Source organism: Lotus japonicus, chromosome 4, assembly GCF_012489685.1.
Source record: "Lotus japonicus ecotype B-129 chromosome 4, LjGifu_v1.2".
NCBI lineage: Eukaryota > Viridiplantae > Streptophyta > Magnoliopsida > Fabales > Fabaceae > Lotus > Lotus japonicus.
Window position 1 is genome coordinate 78,875,448 of NC_080044.1, and position 23,088 is coordinate 78,898,535.

Here is a 23,088-nt window from a genome sequence, read left to right on the forward strand (position 1 = left end):
AACCGGCCGGAAGGACCAAAGCCAACTATTTTGCAAAAAACTGGGAACCAATCCCCACCTTTGCTCCGGCGAGGGACTAAAGTCATATTTATGACAAAGGATAGGGACCAAAAACTGGATTAAGCCTTCTATTAATGAAAATGACATGTTTTGATCTAGCTGTCATGTCAGAACCCATCACTATGAAAATTAATATGTGGCTATTTTGTTCCTCTAGCTATCTCCGCCTACACTTCCTATAATATGTGATAATCTCAAGCTTTCTTGTCCATCTTCCGAAGAGAAACTTTCTTAGACTAATGGGGTTGTTCAAAAGTGAGAGTGTAGTTTACAAGCCTGTGAATGAAGTCAATTTAGGCCCAGATAGCAGTGAATTCTATCTCCAAGCCAATGTCAAAGGTTCATAATCCATTGTCTTTTGTTCTTGCTGTTTTTTTACCTCTGAAATTTGGTACAAGACATGAAAGTGTTACCATTTTCTTGGGATGATTTTTTTCATGGAAAGCTTCCTAGGATATTTTCACTTTCTGAATTCTAATATTTACAACACTCCGGCCAGAAGCAGAGGAGTTACTGTGTCACTGAAGGTTATGAGTATGCTATGTGATAGAGTCTGTTTGGATACAGACCAAATAACACTTATTGGAGTTTAAGCACTAGATGAGCTCTAATAAGTTATCTTTTGTTTGCATCCAATCAAGATCTTAGTTCACAATAAAATATACTCCAGTTATGAATTAATTTATCTTCAGAGTTGAATGTTTATATCAAATCTTTGGTTGCAAGTAAGTCTTAATGGTTTGTGATCATCATCTTTTCAAGTAAAGCCCCGCGCATGACTGGGATTTTGGTCAAGATTTTCACTTGGTTCTTGGAATCAAGAATATTTGGAGGCTTGCTTTTGTATATATTGAAGGGAAACAATCTTATTCACAAGGTATGCTCTTGGTTCATTTTTAGCTTTCAAGAAAATTTGTCCTAATTCTAGAAGAATAAATCATCCTCGATGTTTTATATCACTTTTCATATATTTCTCCATTCCTTATTGAGCTTTGAGAGGCCAGTCAAATTTAAATTTTCATCTCTCTTAGCAAACTTTTATTTATTTATGCAGCTTATTACAAATGCAGAACTGGAAGAGCCACCCCTCTATGTTCCCTTACATCATTTTGAAGGTTAGTTATTTTCTTTGCATTCAATGATGCACAGAACTGAGAGATTTACTACGTGATATTATGAAAATGGATATTATTTTGATAGCAGAGTACTTGCACTTGTGAAAAATCCGAGTTCATTGTGAATTGGATGAGTATATATCTTTTATGAAATAAAATAGCTATGTTTGTCTGAATTAGTTTCTCTTTTCTCAAAATCATTGCTGAAATGTAGAAGCTACTTCTCCCCAAAATTAATTCTGACTTTGAAATCAATCATTGAAGCATTTCCAAACATGCACCTAATTATCTATGATATCTATTGAGAAATCTCACTTTGACTAAAGATATGACCGAGATAACCCTAATATATGAGAGGCAATCCTCACCTCTTAGACTTGCTTTAGGGGGAAGAGTTAGGACTCTCAAATTCTAATATGGTATAAGAGCCTATCATAGACCCGTTTATTGGATACCACCCTTATATGGGTCACCAGCAGATGTTTTTTCATGTAAATTTGACGCTCCAAATGTCCAGTCCTGAGGTGTCTTAAGAAGTCACACATTGACTAGAGATATGGTTGAAAAAGTGTTTTAGGGTAGAGCAATCCCCACCCTTGAGCTAGTTTTTGGGATAGTTAGGTCTCCCAAATTCTAATAGTATCCCTAGTTGATTTTTTATTTTTTTATAATTCAGAATGGGTAGGTGATTTCAGTTTATTCTTGCAGACCACAAAGAAAAAGAAGTCAAATGCTTAGATTCTGCTTTGACTCCACCAGAGAAAATTCATCTTGCAATAGATTGCTTACCTACATCTTCAGAAACAGCACATAATGGAACAAGACCTTCATTTTGTCGCTGGACCATAATGGACTATTCCAGAGCCTACAGCTCAGGAGATATAACACCAAACCTGGTATTTCATCTCTAAGATATTCTATCATTCTTGAGTTAACTCATCAATTCAAGCTTTGCCTGAAGTTTTTCTGTTCAAACTTTAACATTGAATGAATCTACTTGTGAAGGGTCATTAACTCATTTTGATGCTAGTTATCAGTATGACAATATGAGTATTACAGCCACAAGCCCTTCATATTTCTAGTTGCTCTTAATTTTGATGTACTTTTCCATTCATTATCTTTCTTTTTCATATGCACAGGTTGCTGAAAGATTTATAGCTGCTGTTGATGAATCTTCAAAACCTTCACTCCAAATGGGATTCTTCATTAACTACACTGCTGAGGATATACTAAGACAAGCACATGAATCAACTCTTCGGCATCAGAGAGGTACTTTCAGCAATTCAAGTGTCAATTCAAAATGATAAAACTTATCTTCCTAAACCATGGATCTTTAAGATGAGGATTTAGTGTAGTGTGTGCTCAACCCTCTTCAGATACTCATTTGGTGCATGTTGTGTTTGAAGGGGAACCTATATCAGTACTAGATGGAGTTCTTGTTGCTATCAAGGATGAAATAGATTGTTTACCATATCCAACTACAGGTAGTGCAATGTGTTAATCTGCTGGCTTCGTTACTTATTGAAGTATCTAAAAGTTGTGTCCTCTAGGAGGTACAAAGTGGCTCCACGACCAAAGGCCTTGTACAGATGATGCTTGCTGCGTTAAGCGTCTAAGATTATGTGGTGCCATACTTGTTGGGAAGACTAACATGCATGAACTCGGGGCCGGAACTAGCGGCATCAACCCACATTATGGGTAAGAAACTTATATGTTTAGACAACTTATATTCAAGCAGTTACATCATTATTGTCTTCTGAGTAATACATTAATGAATTCGCATTGAATTAGTTGGTGACATGATCATGTGTCTGTTTATATACTTCCACAGGGCTGCTAGAAACCCATATGATACCAATAGGATTGCAGGAGGTTCTTCAAGTGGATCTGCTGCTGTGGTGTCTGCAGGGTTGTGTCCTGTAGCTCTTGGTGTTGATGGGGGAGGTATTTTACTTCTTTTTTTGTGCTCCTATAATTAGAAAATATGAAAGATCAGCAAACTCTCATTCATTATTGCTTTTAGTTATAAGAATTTCACATATTCATGTTTTAGTGAAAGTGATATGAATTTACTAGATAAGGTCTACAAATCTACATATCGACAACCAAGCTGGCGATGTGTTTGGTTAACAGCTTAATTAATCGCTTATGTAGTCATAAACACTTATTCATAAGCTAATTTGAGAAGCTTATTGACATAAACTCAATATATGTTATAGGTAAATATAAACGCTTATTCATAATCTAATTTGAGAAGCTTATTAACATAAGCTCAATATATGTTATAGACTTATAGGTAATTATAAGCGCTTATTCATAACCTAATTGCTTCTGAAAGTAAGCTCAAAACAACTTATATGCAGGTCGTAAGCTGTTTACATAAGTTTTTCCAAACACTTTCATTAGCACTTATGTTATGGGATAAACTCAAATAAGTTCTTCCAAACAAGCCTTAATATTTTATTTGCTTACCATTTCAGGCTCAGTGAGGATGCCTGCAGCTCTTTGTGGTGTCGTTGGTCTGAAACCAACTTTTAATCGTGTACCTCATTCTGGGTGAGTATTCAATTTTGTTCTGTCATGTTTTAATCTTTGAATATTTTTTGGAGGATTGGAATGATTTAGAAGAATGCTCTTCTGCCATCTTCAGAGTTCTTCCTCTAAACTGGACCGTTGGGATGGTGGGAATACTGGCAGACACTGTTGAGGATGCATTGATCACGTTAGTAATCCTTTCTATGATATTTGTTCTTCAAGGAAAGTTCTAAGATTGGTTTTAAAGCTTCTGATGTTTCATATTTACAGTTATGCAGCTATCAGTGGTGAAATTCCATCCCATCAACCCTCTAGTGTGCATGTAAGAAATTTGTCTCCCCAAATTCCAAATAATTTTGATATTGATTAAATTAATAAATGATTTCTTTCCATGTTTCAAATATCACACTGAGAATGAAGTTCAATAAAATGGTCTGAATTCAACCTGCTTCTTGTCATGAACCACTTATTCCAAAAGTTTAAGCTATTTGGTGAAAATACATGAATGGACTGATCAACATTTCTAACACGCTCTGTCACACAAGAGTCTATTGGGCTTGAAGCGTGGACAAAGCACATGGCCCCCTAACTTGTGCTGAAATTCAACTGTTTTTAGAGGAATGAGGGTAACAATGATTGAACTCCAAACCACTTGGCCATAGAAGCATTGAAACTATATGTAAAGAACTAACTATCTGATAAGCTTAAGCTGTTGGGTGAAGATGAAGATAAATTAATGATTTTCTATTATATTTCTAAAGCTTCTAATTCCTTTAAACTTCTGTATTCGTTTTGTGCAAAACTTTAGACCAAGATAAATCTTCCCTTGCTTCCATTGACAAAGTCCATATCTGACATCAGGTTAGCAAAATATGGGAAGGTCAGAATCACATTTCCTGGTCTTCAATATATATTATTCAATCATAAGTATATTAAAAAAGCAGGTTGTTCTAACATCATTTATGTCCTTTAACCACTAATTCCATCAATTAGTGGTTTGATGACTGCAGTGATGAGGTCAGAACATGCTGTTCCCATGCTTTGAGCAAGCTCCAGCACCATTATGGTTGGAAGGTACTACAAAATTTCATCCAAAAATAAAAGCTTCAGAACATTGATTTAATTATCATGATTAACCAATCTTAGTGCATGCTTGAAAATTCTTCTACATTTAATTCTAAAGTCAAAATCAATTCTGCGAAAAAGCTTCTATGAGTAGAACCAGAGTTGTTTCTGAAAAAATAAGCTAATAGACATGCTATTAGGTTGTTTGACTATTTGATGTGAATTTGGAAGAAATCCCTAAACAGCTTCTCTTACTTCAATCAATGAACCCTTCATTGAGAACAAAGAAGTGATTACTTACTAACATGGCTACTTCATTTTAAAAAAACAAGACTGTAGATGTCACTATACCAGAAATAGAAGTGATGCGGCTGGCACATTATATAACAATTGCATCAGAGTGTTATACTTCACTTGACTCTTTTCGAGATAAGTATGCCATCTTAGACCCTTGACTTTCTTCCTTGTTGACATCTAGATTCAGGGGAGTTATGATTATTGACATTAAAAGATTATTACTGAAGACATCTTGCAGAATCTGGATGGGATGTAAGGGTAGGACTTAACATCTATGGTGCTTTCAGCAGCATGGAGTATATTAAAGCTCAGAAAATTAGGTGAGTTATGGCCTAGTTTTCTTAATAAGTGAAGAAGTGACATGAAAAATTAGGCTGAGAAATTGAGGCAGTGAAGGTTAGTAAAATGAAAACACAGTATTAGAAAACAAAGACCATTTATAATTTAGTATCATACCAAAGTATTCCTCTCACTTGATGCATCCTGAGAAACTAGCATATTGTTAGTACTTAGTAATTAGTATAGATCTTTGCCTCCCAATTTGACTAAACGCATGTTTGAATCTACTTCTCTTTTCTCATAATCAATTCTGACACTTAGAAGCTACTCACATAAGTTTCTATCCATAATTGATTTGGATTTCAAAATCAATTGTAGAATGATTTCTAAACATGCACTAAAGCATTTACCCTCGTATCACAGTTTTGTAGAATTTTATCCTGATACGAGGTTGTTAAATTATGAACAGGAATCGCCAGTTACAGTTTCACAACAAAATATTTGCTGAGGCAGATGTCATAGTGTCACCAACAACAGGGTTGGTCTCAGTTTTCTCAAACTTATAACAGTATCACTTGCTTTCTTAAATTTTAGCAATTTTCTTGAGTAACAAATGTGCCTAATATTTATAACAGTGTGACTGCATACCCAATTCAAGATGATGCACAGAAGACTGGTGAACTAGATTATGTCAATGGAGGTATAGTTGAAATTTATATTTGTAATGGCACTAAGTATATCATAATCTGATCCGTTTGCTTCTACCACTTCAGCTGCACTTATTCGGTATTCCATATCAGGAAACTTCCTAGGACTTCCTGCGGTGACTGTTCCGGTATGATTATTATGTTTTGATTAGCTTATCTGTCCTCAGAATCAATTACAGAATTCAAAAGCTACTCATAGACCGTCTTCTCTGTAAAAATTGATCCTGGCTTCAGAATCAATTGTAGAGAGATTTCAGAAACATGCACTATATTCTTCTTTAGAATCAATTGTAGTACCGCCCCACTAGATTCTATGATATATAACTACATAATCCTTCATCACAGGTTGGATATGATAAAATGGGTTTGCCAATTGGTCTCCAGTTTATAGGAAGGCCTTGGGCTGAAGCAACACTGCTCCACTTGGCATTTGCAATGCAGGTAATTAAATTCTGAGCTCAATAACTAAAAGTGTAGCCACTAGTATCCATATAAAATATATGACATATGCTATGGAGTATGGACTATGGTTCATAGTATATGTAACAATTGTTATATTTTTTCCCCCTAAAGAAAATGGAGTTTTTTTATACTATGTACTAACAAATTGGTGACTTGGTGTTGTTATGATCTCAGGCCATTTGCTTGACAGAATACAGAAAGCCAGTAATATTTTATGATCTGCTAAGAAAAGATTAAAAAGACTCAGATATATGATGAGAAGGAAGCATGCAGCAGGAGTAGCATTTCTTTTTTTTCAAGAAAAAACAAAGCTATGTTGTCTTGTTTGATCTTAATATTGGGAATCCTCTTCTTTATTTACTTTTTTCTTGTTTCTCTTATTATTTGTTAGGACAGCTTGCACAAATTTTTTTAGGCATATCATTCAAAAGCATGAATTTTGGAAAGAGATAAAATAGGCTAGCACCAATATCACTGATTGCAGAGTTTGAGAAAATTAAAAAAAGGTCCTACCGGGAGTCGAACCCAGGTCGCTGGATTCAAAGTCCAGAGTGCTAACCACTACACCATAGAACCGTTGGTATGCAAAGGAATTCAATTATAATATATAAACTAATATATAATAGGGCTGAGCAAAAATATCTGAACCGACCCATACTCGATGAAACCGAATTATTTTTCATCATTGCGGGCAGGTCGGGTCAGATTTCGGTGTGTAGAAACAGCTAGAAACGGTTGCAACCGGTCGGTTTCGGGTGGGCAAGACTCAATCAATCGGAACCCGAACCGACCCAAGGTATTAAAATTAATTATTTTTTTTCACGTGATGAGCCAACTAGCACTGTCACACTAGGCTGTGCCTGTGACTACTCATCAGTGTGTGATGAGACTAAAGCCTACAACTTTTTCTGTAACAAAGCTTTTCTTTTCTGCCATACTAGCCTAAGTAAGTAGCCTTTCATCACGTGCTTGACAAAGAAATAAAGAGGTAATAATAAAAAAATCAAATACTCCCTCACCGGTCACCATTCATCACTTTACCTTCTTCAAATAAATTTTTCCTTGTCTTTCTCTTGCTCTCCTTCTCCAGACTCCAACCGCGCTTCCACTCTGGTTCACTACCATTTTTCTCCTTCTTCCCCCTTCCTCTTCTTGGCCACACCCATTCTTCCATCTTCACAATTCTATTTTCACCCTTGCCTCTTCTAGGGAGAACCATTGTTAGTCATCTTTGAACAAAAGACCTTGCAAGATGAGAGCTTTGCAACCTCTAGTGGCGGTGAAAAAAGTGAATTATATAAAAATATTTCGAAATTAATTTCATACTAATTAAAATTTCACCAAATAAATACTAATTAAATTTCTTTTTCCTAGATTTATAAAAAAATGTTGCTTATGAATTCATTGAGTAATGTATGGATATTATTTAATAAAATTCTCTTATCATATATCAATAACATCCCTCATTTTCAATTACTAAAAGTAATATATACTTTAACATTTAACATGTTATAACCAACGCGATCATATTATCCAAATTAATTAATTAATTAAAATAATAATATAACTTTATATTCTTTTATGGAGTGAAAGTTTAACGTACTTTTACCATAAGTTTTAATTTAAAACTATTTCATACATATTTATTCTTGAATTATTTTATAAAATGGTTACTTTATATACCAGCTCCAACAGTATATAAGCATTGAGAATATTTGTTTGGTCAAATATTAGAAAGTGACGTCTTTTTCTAAAAAAAAAATAACCAGACAAAAAAAGGAAAAATAAGTTTACATTAAATAATTTTGATTTGAATGGAATATTCCGTTAGCATCTTTTTAAATGAGGTTAACTTGATAAAATGAGTGGGGTGGAGTATATATTTTAAATAAGAATGGGGTGGAGTGTTTTTCTAACAAACCTTGAGGGGGGTAAGTGTATTTTACTCTAAATTATATATAATTCCAAAGTATTTAAATAACAACCAATTTTCAATAAATTTGATTAGAAATTTTGTGATTACGGATCACTAGTATATGTGCTCTTTAGCATCAAACTTGTTGAATCACTAGACTAATTTTTGGTTCTTAATCATTCTCAAAAACAACATTCTCAGTCATTAATGAGCTGCTGGTAAAACCAGCTGTTATCCGGTTCCAACGGTTTACAACTTTTCCTTTTCTCCTTGGAATATGCAATAGCTTTAATTAATAATAATTAAATCTATAGAAAACCGGAACATTTATTAAGGTTTACCAAATATTTCAAAAAAAAAACATAAGCCTGATGTAGTGTGATGGACGGATAAATTACCAATAGAGAATACAATAATATCTTGTCATTACCTAGGTAGAATAGTATTTAATCTATCTATATAATATACTAAAGGAAAGTTTTTTTTTGTTGCTAAAAAGCGCTTTTGTCCCCTGATGTTTCAAGTTTGTGCAAATTCTGCCCTTACTCTATATTTGTTGATGTTTCTACCCCTCATGTTTTCAAACAGTGCACCGTCCACTCCTCCGTCAGTCAGACGTTAAAAAACTAACAGAATGAGCTGATTTGGCTTTTTTTTTTATATATTTTTTGGACTTGCCACGTGGAAATTACAAGTGAAATTGGAAAAAGGGGCATGGAAAATTCAAACTCAAGACATGTAAGTAGCAAAATATGCATTTAATCAGTTCAGTTACATACATAATTGATATATACATCAAGCAAATTTAATTTATATCATTTCCTTGAACATCATCAACTTCATATGCTCCTCTTCATCTCTCCAATCCACTCAGGAACCTCTGCTGAGAAAGCCTGACTGACGGAGGGGGAGACGGTGCACTGTTTGAAAACATGAGGGGTAGAAACGTCGACAAAAATAGAGTAGGGGCAAAATTTGCACAAACTTAAAACATCAGGGGCCAAAAGTGCATTTTAGCCTTTTTTTTAGAAGGTTTTGTCACGTGTCGCTCTCATATCATCCCAATAAAAAATATACAAATTTTGTTTTTCAATGTTAAATATGCATTAAAAAAATAAATAAATTTTTTATTTTTACAAATCCGTTCAATATATTGAATCTGCATTAAAAAAATAAATATTTTTTCTTAAAGTAAGTACATATTTTATATGTATTTTTTTTTTAAAAAAAAAAAGAGATCCGTGCAAAAAAAAAACAAAATAAAGATTAAAAACTGTTTTTTTTAAAAGACCATCGTATACATATTTGAAAAAAAAAATTAAAGATTTTGTAACAAAATATAAAACTCACTGCCCATCTAAAACAAAATAAAGATTAAAAAAAATAATAATTTAAAACTGTTGTTTGAAAAAAGATCATCCGTAAATATAAAACCCACTACCCACCTAAAACAAATCAAATGAAATATTTTGATTTTGATTTGTTTAAATATGGTTTGGAACGTTCAATATTTTAATGCAAAAAAAAATCTAATTGATTAAATTTCTTTTTAAAAATATTGTTAGTAACTCTACTTATCAATCACGACTATTTATACTACGTTTCTCAGACTAAAATATCATATTTTTCATTCACATTGTTAGTGACTTCATAGCTAACACACCATGAATTCTAAGGTCGAATCTATCTCTAGAATCAAGGTTACCTCCAACGAGAATGCTTGGAAGATAGTTGTCAGAATAATACGTCTATGGAGGGTCCCCAACGCTAAAGATCCTAAACAACCTGACTACATATAATTACTCATGCGCTTACTGAACTATTTGTTTTGAAAAAAAGAAAAAAAATCTTGCAAATATATTTAAACCTTTGAAACGTGCAGGTAAGATGGGAGTATCGAATGCAAACTACAACTCTAAACTGTTGATGAATTTAGATATTCCTGCAGCTCAAGAACTTAAGAGAAGGTATCTATTTAAATTAAATAGCAAAATTTTGAGTTATAAATTTAAATGTTGTAAATGAGATTGCTTTATCGTCTACACGTTCATGTAAACAGGTATCTGATGAAAAATTCTAATGAAAATTCTACCACAATACCCGGGGCGTCAATGTACTCATTGAGCAATGATGTGTTGAATGAATCAGTTTACAAGACAATTGCAAAGTTAAAAAACAGCAATGAGGTATGTGCAAAGTAATTTCTCTTTTACAAATAAATAATTTCGAATTTCTTCTTAATGATCTTCATAATATTCTCTTCATGATGGTTATTTTGTGACCTACGGAATTGTGAAGGACATTGATTTAAAAACAAATTGGTCATATCGTGCGTGTCCAATGAGGAATTGCTTAGCTGGAGTGAAGGATCAAGATGGGAGATATTTTTGGAGAAAATGCAATAAGGGTTACCACAATGCTACATTTAGGTGTATCTTTGAAACTTATGCACGCATATATTAAATTAACCAATAGCTTTGTTTATTTTAAATTTTAATGAACTTACGAAATAAAAATCTACTAGGTACAACATTCAATTAGTGGTAGCTGATGGAACTGATTCTACAACATTCACCGTTTTTTACCGTTAGGCTACAAATTTTTTGAAAAAAGGTGCGCCTGAACTTCACAATTCATATGCTGAAAGGGTAATCTCATTCAAATTACTTCTTTTACTTATGCAATTACATAAATTTACCAACTTCTTTGCTCATCAAGTTAACATTGACGAGATGTATCCTCAAGAACTTGATTTGTTCAAAGAAAAGGCTTTTGTATTCAAGGTCCAAGTCATGATACAATTCTTCAATTACATGGAGTAGACAAACATACAAGTAAATCGGCTGGTTACAGATGATGCGCTCATAAAGTCCTTTTTGAATAAATACAAGATAGAAGAGGTTATCCATTTTGTTATTTACAACATAATTTTTTTAATTTCAAATAAATAAAAACTGATTTATAAATATCTCTTTTGTTATTTTTATAGTGCCCTTTCCAAAGTGGTTCTTATGAAATATTGGATGATGATCATGAAAGAAATGACACAACCAAGGTAAGACACCACTAACATATACAATACGTTTACTATTGAGAATTATTTTACCTGTTTATGTATTACATTATTAAAATATTAATTGTGTCTTTATCTTAACATTATGATCACTAGGTTACCAATTCACCCAAATTAAACAAAGTGGAGACTCATCATTTGTTAGAACTCCACCTTCAACTAGCAGGACAGTTGGTGTAAAAGCAAAGGTCACAGTTGATGTTTGTGACGATACTCAGATGTCTGCAAACAAGGTTCCAAAAATGATTAAGCAAGAAGAACAAGATTAAAGATGGATGAGAAAATATCGCTCTTTTGAACCGATTTTTATTTCAGCAGTTTGCTTTGATTAATTGTGACCGAAGACATAATCTATTTTTGCTTTCATATTTTGTTATTTAGTTTGTAAGGGATAATTTTAAATTTTGGTCTTCATTTTTAAATTCTAAATCTTAATTATATTTTATTATTTTGGCTGTTTTCAATCTACCTCTCTTTTCTATATATCAAGAACGACGACTATGCTATCTTTATTTTTCTGATCATAATTAAACGAGGTTAATTGTTATTGGATGCAAGATATAGATTAAAACATGCATTAACTTTTCAAAAAAAAAAACAGAATCAGATTGTACTAGAGTAATAAACCTGAAGTTAGTTCCTAAAAAAATAAAATAATTTCTCCAGGGCATTTGATTTCATTTTATAATAGCATGAAATGGGTGAGCTATTATAATTCTTGACTAATTAGTATATCTTGAGGGCCCTGGAGGCATCGCACCCTTGCACTTAGCAGCATGCATGTCGAGTTCTGAGGATCTAATCGGCTCTTTACAAATGAATCACATAAGGAAAAATTTCCCTTTCTGTAATATGTTTATAGAAGAAATTGTCCTCCTCATTTGGGTTTACTTATTCTTTCTTGCTGATTGATGGAGGAAAATAATTAATTGGGTTACACGGTGGATATCGCTCCTTTCCTCTTGCTTTTTGTGTGTCTCTTGATTGTGAGTGTTACAATATATGGCATTTAGGAAACTAAAATTATTATGCTACAACTATGGTTTATATTTTAAAGGACATAAAAAAAAAATTACCATGCTTCTCATGTTCTTTGTCTCTTACCCAATTTTCTCAAGGTGAACCCAACGTGTACTATTCTTCTACTTTTTACCATTTGTTTTTAAGAAAATGATTACATGATTGGGTAGTACAAAGACATATTTAATTTACGTTTGGTTTGGTTTGTTTTGTTTTAGGTTGGTTTTAATACAGTACTCTATTGAACTATGCACCCCCATATCATCCCAATTCCGTACAAAACAAAAAATCAATAACATATGAATTCGTAAAAATAATTAAATCAGGCAACAAATAGTAATATAATTAATTAATTACACTTTTTTTACCTATATTTTCACGAAATAATATAAATTTGTTTTGATTTTTCTATATTACATTTGATTTCAAGGTGAAAAAAATATAAAAATATTAAATAAAGAATGAAGAATTAGAAAGAAGTGGTTTTTTTTTTCGCTCAGAGCCTAATTTAAGTGCCTAGGTTCATAATACATGCATCTATCAAACCTGATAGTGTCATTAGATATTAATACATTATAAACTTTTTTTCTCAACACTTTCTATATTTATATATAATTATCCTTTTGCTTTCAAAAAAAAAAATTTAAAAAGTAACTCATCGAAAAAATTATGAAAAGTTACAAAAACATAATATAATCAAGTCACCCGTGCATTGCACGGGTTTTTCAACTAGTTTTTTTTTTTTGAACACAACTAGTTATTAACTAATATATTGTTAGTTTCTAAAAAAAAATTAATATATTCAATTGTAACAAAAAAAAATTTGAAGCCCAATGTCTGGCTTAGGTTCAGCCCAACGCTTTGGAATTATATAAACAACACACTCTCAAGTCTCAACAAACAACACACACTCCCGTTCTAAACCATGAACATGCAACACAATACTCCCATTGTTTGTACCTGAGTTAGTCCCTTCAAATCCTTCTTGCGAAGAACATCATGTATTCCGACGTCGACACCGACAAGTATATATATCGTTCTGCAGTTCTTTGTTCAAGGCAAAAATTTCATCTGTCTTTTCTTTCCTTCCTTGGGAAGCTATAGGAAGCTTTGGTTGGGTTCGGTTGCGATCTTGATTCAGGTAACATACTTGCATTTCTGGTACCATTTCGTGGCATTTTTTCTTCTTCATCTAAATTTCTGTGTGCATTTCTGGGTAATTTTCCTCGAAATTTTCAACCCTAATATCCCGATTTCTTTCGTTGCAATTTTTCAATTTCTTCATCTCAGTGCATTTCTTGAAATTTTCTCCTAGTATTAGGTTTAAACAAAAACACAATCTTCTAAAAAAAAATACACATAGGTCGGAGAACAGTTATTGAAAAATAAAAAAAAATTAAATCAATAAAAATAAAAATAAAAATGTGTTATATTAATATGATAGGTTTGAGTAGAATAATATTTATATATTAATATGATAGGTTTGAGTAAAATAATATTTATTTTAAATTACAAAGTGAATTTTTTATATATAATTCATCATAGTAGAAAAATTATCAATAATTAATTCTAATAAAAAAATATCACATTTTAAATAATATTAGATCAAATATGTCCTTTTTTAACGGGTGAAAAACATGGACGAACAAATTTCAACATGGTGAATAGAATTGCTCATATTTTATACCTATTTATATTTTACTATCATGTCTTTCAAAAAAAAAATTATCATGCTATTTTGTACACTCATGAAATGTTTGTTGTTAAACAAAACACAATTGTTATATTTGTAAGACCCCTTTTTTTATAATATTACTTTTTTTGAACTTTTTTTTTTTGAAATCTTTTTTGAACTTATAATATTACTTAATATTTCTTAAATTGTATTGCTAGTTGATTTGGAATTAATTTCTTTATTGTGTGATCACGTGGGATGATGAAATCAATATATATATTTGCATGATATATTATATTTATATATATATATGGTGGATTCTGGACCTTTGGTGAAAGTAAAAATTATTTCCTTAATCATTGCATAGTATGTGAAATGCATACATATTTTCCTTACAGAAAGTATTTGTTTGGATTATATTATTTGGTGAATATATTTTGATAAATGAAAATAATTACAAATAGCTAGGCTCTATTTCGTGAATACGGAGATTAATAACTATTTTAATTATTTTGAGTTTTATTGGTTAAAAATATAGTTTTTTTTCTTATTTTACAGAGAGAGAAAATATGATAAAACTTACTCTTGTTTAAAATAAATTAAAATTTGAAAATATTTATTCAGATAAAAATGTGTGTTTTATAAAATAATTTCGGAATTTTTTGAATTTATTATGTGGTGTAAATTTTAAATTTAAATAAGAAATTAAGAAGAACAATAATTAAATTAATTAATGAAAGGATTTAACTGTAACTATCAAAAAAAGTAGAGGGAGTGTAGCCTAAAAAAGTAAAGGGAGTAAATTTGCTCGAAAAGATTATTCGGAACCAATCTCACACGTAAGTTATAGTAGAATAGTAGATGAAAGATTAAACCTAAATTTTAATACGTTATGTCTAAGTCTTTTTTTATATCTCGATTGCTTTATAGTCAATTCATTTTCAATGTGATAATCATTTTCACTTGTTACTTAAAAAGTTCTCAATGAGACTGTCCCAAATTGCTGAGTTTCTAGAGAGTGTGGCCCTTTTGTTCATTAGATGTTCTGTCCAAAACAAGAGCTCATTGAAACGTGCAAACTAGTTCTTGTGACTTGCAGCTCATCACTCACGTGTGTGGGGTTGGAGCAGGAGCCAGCAGCATCTTTGCATGTTTTCTAATTTAGTGTGGATTTAGATTTCCATTAAATTTAATGTGAATTTAAATCAATGTGTTAATATTTAATTAGTTTCTTCAATTTATGTTTAAGTCAATGTGTCCTAAACTTTAGTTTCTCATTAGTAACTTAAGATGTGTAAAATTATGTTTATGTTGTTCCTAACATTAAACCAAACATACATGAGACCATTCACTCTTCATTTCACTCAATTTTTATGTCTCAATCTCTTACTACTTGAACTATCTTTCGGGGACATAACCAAACATACACTAAATGATGTTTTTTTTTAATAGAACATACACTAAATGATGTTTATTTTAGTTTGGTGTTTCTGCTTTTGATATTGTTGGACAAACAGTAATTACTAATGTTTTTTTTCAATTCCACAATGGACTAATCAGCAATCACCATTCGGCTAGCTATTTCTATGTTGTAATCATTAGAACTTTCAAATCCATGTACTAAATAATAATCATTGTTTGATATGATAGAATCAACACCTAAGAGCATCTCCAATGGTAGTATCTAATGTTAAATACATACTCATATAAGTATCTATTACCATTGGAGTACATATTCAATTCCAACATGGCAAAGAATAGATACTCCACACTAGACTTGAAAGGTGAGCTTGTATTTATTACAAGCACTTACAATTAATTAAAATAGAGATAAATAATAAAATATACAAATGTGATGTTGATGGTGAGATCCACTATAGAAACTTTTAAGAGTTATTGAGTTGGAGTAAAAAGTTAGTAAAATGGAATAGATAATTTGGCATTATAGAAAATTGAAAAAATAATGTGTAGATATTTTAGTGAGTATGATGGATGTAGATGCTCTAAGTGCTATAGTGATATACATGCGGCAAGCTTTGCATGTGATAAATGTTCCCTTCCATCTAGGCATGACGCAGACGTGGAGACTTTTGAGGGTTGTAGATAGACTTTGAAGCTGGAGTGGAGCCTTATATTCATTCATACACACTTTTTTTTTTTTTATAAGCATTCATACACACTTTATTGATTTACTAAGAAGTAAATTCTAAAATAAAATGGTATACCAGAGCAATTTGCAATAATAACTAAATATGTTCACACTTCATTTTTTTCCATTTTATTTTTACTTATTTTTTTTAGCTTAAAGAGTCCAAATGCCCTGAGATTACAAAGAGAATCAAATTCAGAACCTAGAAAAATTTTGCATCAAATTGAGTCCCTATAATTTTTTTTTTAATTCAATTAAGGCCAAAGTGTGTCAGAGCTCAATTTTGTCCTAGTCACCTTTACCACGTGGCTTTTTTATTTATTTTTAATTAGAAAAATTAACTAAAAATAAAATTTTAATTCCAAGTCAGTTACATAAGCATAATTTTTTTTTTAATAAAATCCTAATCTAAACATAAATCAAATCCAGATAACCAAATTTCTCCTTCTTCTCCTCTTCGACCACCAGTGCACCGCTCTCTTCAACATTCCAGTTTGAATCTTTATCCATTTTACATAACCAGATCTCATTCTTTAAGAGCCACTTTGTCTAAACAAGACACCAACCCATTTAAAGAACCATCTGTTTCAGAACCTTCAACCAATTTGAAGAAATCATTTCCATTAGAATCAGAAACCGGTGCCCAGTGAACTTACAAAGCCAAAGCCAACCACCACAACGTATGACTCAAAATGCAAGCTTTACATAAAAGAGAGTGAAAAGATTAAAGGAAGGAACCTTTAGCACCCCACTACCCACACATGTATAAACCTCTAGATCCATAATATGAAATTGAATCGTTGATGCTTAAATGAGGAATTTTCAGATCTGCATGAGCAAAGTGGAGGTGTGGTGATCGGTGGGGAGGAGGGGAAGGAGAAGGGTGGTTTGCGGTGGTGATGGTGGTGGGTTGTAGTGAAGGAGAAGGAGAAGGAGAAGGAGGATGGTGGTTTGCGGTGGAGGTGGAGGTGGAGGTGGGAGTAGGTTGCAGTGAATTGAAGGAGAAGGAGAAGGATGGTTTGCGGTGGCGGTGTGGGTGGGTTGTAGTGAAGGACCCAATAACCCAGATCCAAACAGGACCCAATAACCCAGATCTAAGCAGGACCCAATAACCTAAGAGGAAGGAGCAGTCATGATTCCATGGAGAGGCAATGGTTGAAGAAGAGTGATGAATATTATATGTTTAATTTGAATTTTGTTCAGGGATTTATTTACATTAGAGATTTTATTAAGTTTTTTAATTTTTTTCTGCTTATATAATTGAGTTGGATTTTTAAAATAATTTTTAATTAATTTTTCTAATTAAAAAAATTAATAAAAAAGCCACATGGTAAAGGTGACTAGGACAAAATTGAGCTGTGTCAACATTTGACCTTAATTGAAATAAAAAAAAAAATTAAGGACCCAATTTGATGAAATAATTTTCTAGGTCCTGAATTTGATTCCCTTTGTAATCTCAGGGACCTTTGGACCTTTTAAGCCATTTTTTTATAACTTTTTTTATCACACCACACATTATATTTTTCAATTGCCTCTATTATGTCACATCTCTCAATTAGGTGGAATAGGTGTAAACAAGTCATTTTTTTTAATCAGGTCCAATGATATTTCAATTATAGTACATAAATACAATCATATTTAATTCAATAAATTGTTTAATTTTAAAAGGAATCTTCTATAATTTAATTCTACTTGTGGTACTATTTCTTGGTTTTCTTCTAGTGGTTAACAACTTAATTATTTTTATATTATAGTTAATAAACGTTTGGCCTAACAAGAAAAGCATCAAGGGGTGGTGGCGCAGTTGGCTAGCGCGTAGGTCTCATAGCTTGAGAGTAATCCTGAGGTCGAGAGTTCGAGCCTCTCTCACCCCATTTGTTTTTTTCTCCTTTTACTGCTCATAACACACGATTTTTATTCATTTGTTTGTGATTCTGTTCATAACTGATTAAGACAATGATTGAGGGACATGAGTATCGTATGCTGCAAAAGTTTCCATAAACAACCAATCTCGATGACTTTTCAAAGCAAGCATGAGCACTAAAAGGTACAAAAGTACAAATAATTTCCCCTTGAATTTCGGATACAATATATCACCTGTCTTATTGAATCGATCTATATATATATATATGAAAATAAGGTTTTATTCTAGAAGGTCTAACACATGGCACCTCCATATTCATCCATTTTCCCTCCAAAAAAAAAAAACTCATACTACTTTTTTGTCACAACACACTATCATGACTCACACTATTTAATATCATTTAATGTAATTCCAATTTTTATGTAAACTTTATTTAAAAGTTCAAAAATATTTTAAATCCTTTTTAATTTAATTATCACAGCAATTAATTTTTTAATTTTTTTAATATTTAATTTCGATTTTTTATATAATCTTTACTTCGAATTATATTTGAAAACATATCAAATATGATAAGAAAAAAATTAAATTCGAACATAAAACAAAAATAATCACAAATCGGAAAAAAATACTATTTAATTTAATTTTCAACGTAATTATTATTTTAATTTTTCATGTGTTACGAAAGTACATATTTTCAATATATAATATTGATTTTTAATTTCAATTTTTTATGTAACCTTTACTAGGAATTTTATTTGAAAATATATCTAATATAATAAAAAAAATTGAATTCGAAAATAGAACAAAAATAATAAAAAATCAGAAAATAAAATTAATTTAAATCCTTTTTAATTTAATTTTCAACGTAAATATTATTTTAATTTTTCAATATATATATATATATATATATATATATCTATATATGAAAAGAAGGTTTTCCTCTAGAAGACCTATGCCACATGTCTCCTCTTAAGTAATTCATTTTCCTTCCAAAATAAAAATATATATTTCCACTTTTTTTTGTCACATTAATTTCTAAGTTTAATATAGGTAGAATATTTTTTAAGAATAAAACATAAGTAATACTTATTAAAACTATCAAAGTAAGGATATAAATTCCAAATAATATTATTTTCTGCCCCTCCATATTTTCGAAAACATTATACAATACATGAACATCTCTAAACTATTTCATTTCATCCATTATTAAAAATTCATTATTAGATTTAAACTTTTTGAAAATAATCAATTCTGATTAAAAAATTCAATTTTTATTTTCCCTTAAATTCTTTTTTAAGATATATACGATTCATAAAAATACTTCGAATCATTTTATTTTAATTAATAATATGATAAATAATTATAATAAATATTCGTAATTATTTCAAATAGAAAAAAATATTGGATCTTTTAATTTTTATTTTTCTAAAATTCATTTATTTGTTTTTCTGTAATATTATGGTTAAAATGACTTTAAAAGATAAATTAATTTTTTTTGAAATTCCAATTTCCTTTACTGTAGTAATTGTTTAAAATCTAATTATTACTAGATTAGTTGTAAAGTACTAAAGTGAGTGTGATGAGCAAATAAATTTTTGAAACTAAAATAAATATATTTTTTAAAATTTTCAGCATCATTTATTTTTATTTTGATTTTTTCGAAAATTTTGCAATTGAACAAATATTCCTATTTTAGATCCTACAATTTTTATTTCTTATAATTGAAATTAATGGCTCTAATTAATTCCTAAAATTAATGAGTTTAATTAATTATCTTTTGAAATTAAATTTTTAAAAACCTTGATGCTCAAGAATTGATAATTTATTGGAACAATGAAATAATTTGTAAGAAATAACGAAAAAATTTAATTAAATTAGACAAGATTAATTAAAGAATTGAATTTTCAAAATGAAATATTCCACATTTTCGAAATTAAATTGATATAATTTAATTAATGAATCCTTAGAACATTAATACAAATAATTTTGCTGATATGTTTAATTTATGATTAATTTTTCATTGACCGATAATGAATATTTTATTTTAGGAAAAAATTAAGCATTAATAAATCAAAATATTTCAGCATCATTTTGTGCATACCTCCTTGAAAACAAGGCAAGGACTTTCATTTTCCTCCATTTCCTATTCATCTTATATTTCTTCCTCCTATCTTTGGAATTTCTTATGAAAAAAACTCATCCTGTTTTTTCTCCGTTCGTCTACTCCATGGTAAGTATTTTCAACTTTCTTCCATATTTTTCATACTCCTCTCTTTCCTCCCTTTCATTTTTCTGTTTCTCAATTCTTTATTCAATTTCATGTTAAGGAACTTTCACCTTCAATTTTTCTTTCATTTGAAACAACTATAGAGAAAAATAATTTATCAATCATGTGCAAGGTAATGCTTTAATTTTATCTTAATGCAAAAATAATTAATTTTGCTATACATGTGCATTGGTTAGAGAATTCATTTTCTCTTTTGAGACATTTCTCACATTACTTCTTTAATCTATAACATTCTCTTTCACACGTTCTTTGTGGCATTGTGTTTATCTTATTTTGATTTATTGTTTTCAGAGTTTTATTTCCATTTTTTATTTTATAATTCTTCTCCACCAGACCACCACTATATGATCGCAAATTCGCAATATTATAAGTTTATTATTGGTTACATTATCCTCTTATTCACTCATTTTTATTTGTTGTGTAAAATGATTTATTTCATGTTTCATGGTAGGGGTGATTGCGATTTGGTTTTAAAGGAAAAAATTATATGATCCGATCGTTTCGGTTTTATAATTTAATCACCCAATCTTTTTTAGTTTCAAATCTGATTTAATTTTTATCAGTTTGGATTGGATTGGATTTCGGTTTTTCAAAGAAACTAAAAATCTTGAAATACATAACGAAATAGAAAATAAAATCATAAAACAAGAAGCACTGTAAAAGTTACAGAGACAAGATATCATGCTTAACACTAACATCAATACTGTAAGAAATGAATTATGTACGCAGTGATATGTTTCACTTTCGTTGAATGAAAAGAAGACATATGTCTCCTAACTTGGAAAATGTTAAACACATTATCGTAAAGGCTTGGGTATACATGGAATAAAATATTATAAGTTTGGTTAAATGGGTAATTATGTATGTCAAAATTTAAATAAATAATTACTTTCGGTTTGGTTTGGATCGGTTCGATTTAGAACATTGGAACTGAAAACCAATCCGATCCATTAGCAAAATATTCGTTTTTGCAGTTTTCAATTTTTTCAGTTTTTGGTTTTTTTGATCGATTTGAGCGGTTTTAATTGGTTTGGTTCGGTTATGAAGCTCCTATTTCATGATCCTATTAATTACTTATTCATCCGTTTTTTATTCACCATCATATATTGTTTCACCCCTTTTTAAAATCATGAAGGGGAAAGATGAAAATCCTTCAATATATCTGCTTGGATTGATAAAATGAATTTTTCCTCCATCGTCCCTGGTAGGCGGTGGTTACCAAAGGTACGATCGAAGAGCCAAAGACAAAAAAGGGGAACGAGTTCAAACTTAAAAGTAATAGTCACATGAGAGTTTATTCAAAAATAAGAGAAGTCCACCAGTCACCACGGGGGAAAAGGGCTCAACGTGAGTAATCTGGCTCGGGATACGGTAGTGATGTCCCTAACCACAAATGTATTATATTTTACCTTAGAGGGGATCGAACCCGGGCCAGAAGTCTAGGCGAAATCTCTTAAGGAAATGCACATTCACCAAACATTTTGAATCAAAATATATATATTATTATTAGTGTTATTGCTATCTATATATATATATATGAAAATAAGGTTTTCTTCTAGAAGATCTATGCCACATGTCCCCTCATAAGTAATTCATTTTCCCTCCAAAACAAAAAAAAATCCAACATTTTTTGTTTCAACATGATTATCTCATATCCTATTTAATTCACTTAATTGTCTATTTCAAAATATTATTTTTAAAATTTCGAAAATTATCATGAGTTTTAATTATTTATATATTAAATACTAATAATTAATAATAAAAATTATTTAGATTAAAAATGAATATTAGATTTTTTATTTTACAGTATTAATTTTTTAAAATTTGATTTTTCAAAAATACATTTGATTTCTTTGTTTCAACATGATTATCTCATATCCTATTTAATTCACTTAATTGTCTATTTCAAAATATTATTTTTAAAATTTTGAAAATTATCATGAGTTTTAATTATTAATATATTAAATACTAATAATTAATAATAAAAGTTATTTAGATTAAAAATGAATATTAGATTTTTTTATTTTACAGTATTAATTTTTAAAATTTCGATTTTTCAAAAATACATTTGATTTCTTTTTTTTTTTTTTTTTTCAATTTTCAGCATTACTATTTTTTTAATTTTGGAATTTTTAAAATTTTTGTAAAACAAATAAATATTTCCTATTTTCGCACTCATCATTACTATTTTTAAGAAAATGAATTTTGAAGTTAAAAAATAATAATGATGACAATAAAAAAATTAATGAGTCGAACATGTCATACCAAAATCATTTCAAAAAATTAGGAAAATGTCAAGTATAATAATGGTGCATAACTCTTGAAATCAATTCAAACCAATAACTATGATTAAACCATGCTTAATTAGGAAACTTTAAATTTCAATTAAATAACCAAATGGAGCATTTCAAATCAAAAAAAGAGGTGATCGATCATTTCACAGAAGAAGACATGTGATATTTTAACTTCAAACCAATAATAACCACATAGTCATTTCCAAATTCAAATACAATCAGCGTGAATAAGACATGCATAATTAGGAAATTTTAAAACTCTATTAAATAACTACAGTGTAAATTTTTATT

General features: G+C 30.3%; 1 protein-coding gene and 2 non-coding genes across 4 annotated transcripts; 2 read left to right on the forward strand and 1 right to left on the reverse strand.

Annotated features, from left to right (window-relative positions):
* Positions 1 to 226: 226 nt before the first annotated feature.
* Positions 227 to 6,910, forward strand: LOC130711214 (fatty acid amide hydrolase-like). Of its 2 annotated transcripts, none has more exons than XM_057560735.1 (20): positions 227 to 399; positions 828 to 937; positions 1,115 to 1,175; positions 1,884 to 2,071; positions 2,315 to 2,444; positions 2,552 to 2,659; positions 2,726 to 2,873; positions 3,007 to 3,119; positions 3,656 to 3,731; positions 3,826 to 3,897; positions 3,981 to 4,032; positions 4,519 to 4,590; positions 4,704 to 4,784; positions 5,108 to 5,208; positions 5,300 to 5,392; positions 5,821 to 5,889; positions 5,987 to 6,051; positions 6,125 to 6,186; positions 6,404 to 6,499; positions 6,695 to 6,910. In XM_057560735.1, exons 1-20 carry the CDS (start codon positions 300 to 302, stop codon positions 6,755 to 6,757), a joined length of 1,860 nt encoding a protein of 619 aa, XP_057416718.1. In that variant the 5' UTR covers positions 227 to 299; the 3' UTR covers positions 6,758 to 6,910. The 2 variants fall into 2 exon arrangements, with proteins under 2 accessions (XP_057416718.1, XP_057416719.1); XM_057560736.1 differs by having other exon boundaries at positions 228 to 399; positions 2,582 to 2,659.
* Positions 6,911 to 7,024: 114 nt separating this feature from the next.
* TRNAQ-UUG (transfer RNA glutamine (anticodon UUG)) lies at positions 7,025 to 7,096 on the reverse strand. The gene has a single exon. It is a non-coding gene; the product is annotated as a tRNA-Gln (tRNA).
* Positions 7,097 to 18,141: 11,045 nt separating this feature from the next.
* Positions 18,142 to 18,226, forward strand: TRNAM-CAU (transfer RNA methionine (anticodon CAU)). The gene is given in 2 exon segments: positions 18,142 to 18,179; positions 18,191 to 18,226. It is a non-coding gene; the product is annotated as a tRNA-Met (tRNA).
* Positions 18,227 to 23,088: the final 4,862 nt, after the last annotated feature.

What these genes read in the sequence shown, in the direction of transcription:
- LOC130711214 (XM_057560735.1), top strand. Translation starts at nt 300, where the DNA reads ATGGGGTTGTTCAAAAGTGAGAGTGTAGTTTACAAGCCTGTGAATGAA. An exon ending in GGCATCAACCCACATTATGG is followed by an intron (nt 2,874 to 3,006) that starts GTAAGAAACTTA and finishes ATACTTCCACAG; the next exon opens with GGCTGCTAGAAACCCATATG. An exon ending in AGCACCATTATGGTTGGAAG is followed by an intron (nt 4,785 to 5,107) that starts GTACTACAAAAT and finishes TAAAAAAACAAG; the next exon opens with ACTGTAGATGTCACTATACC.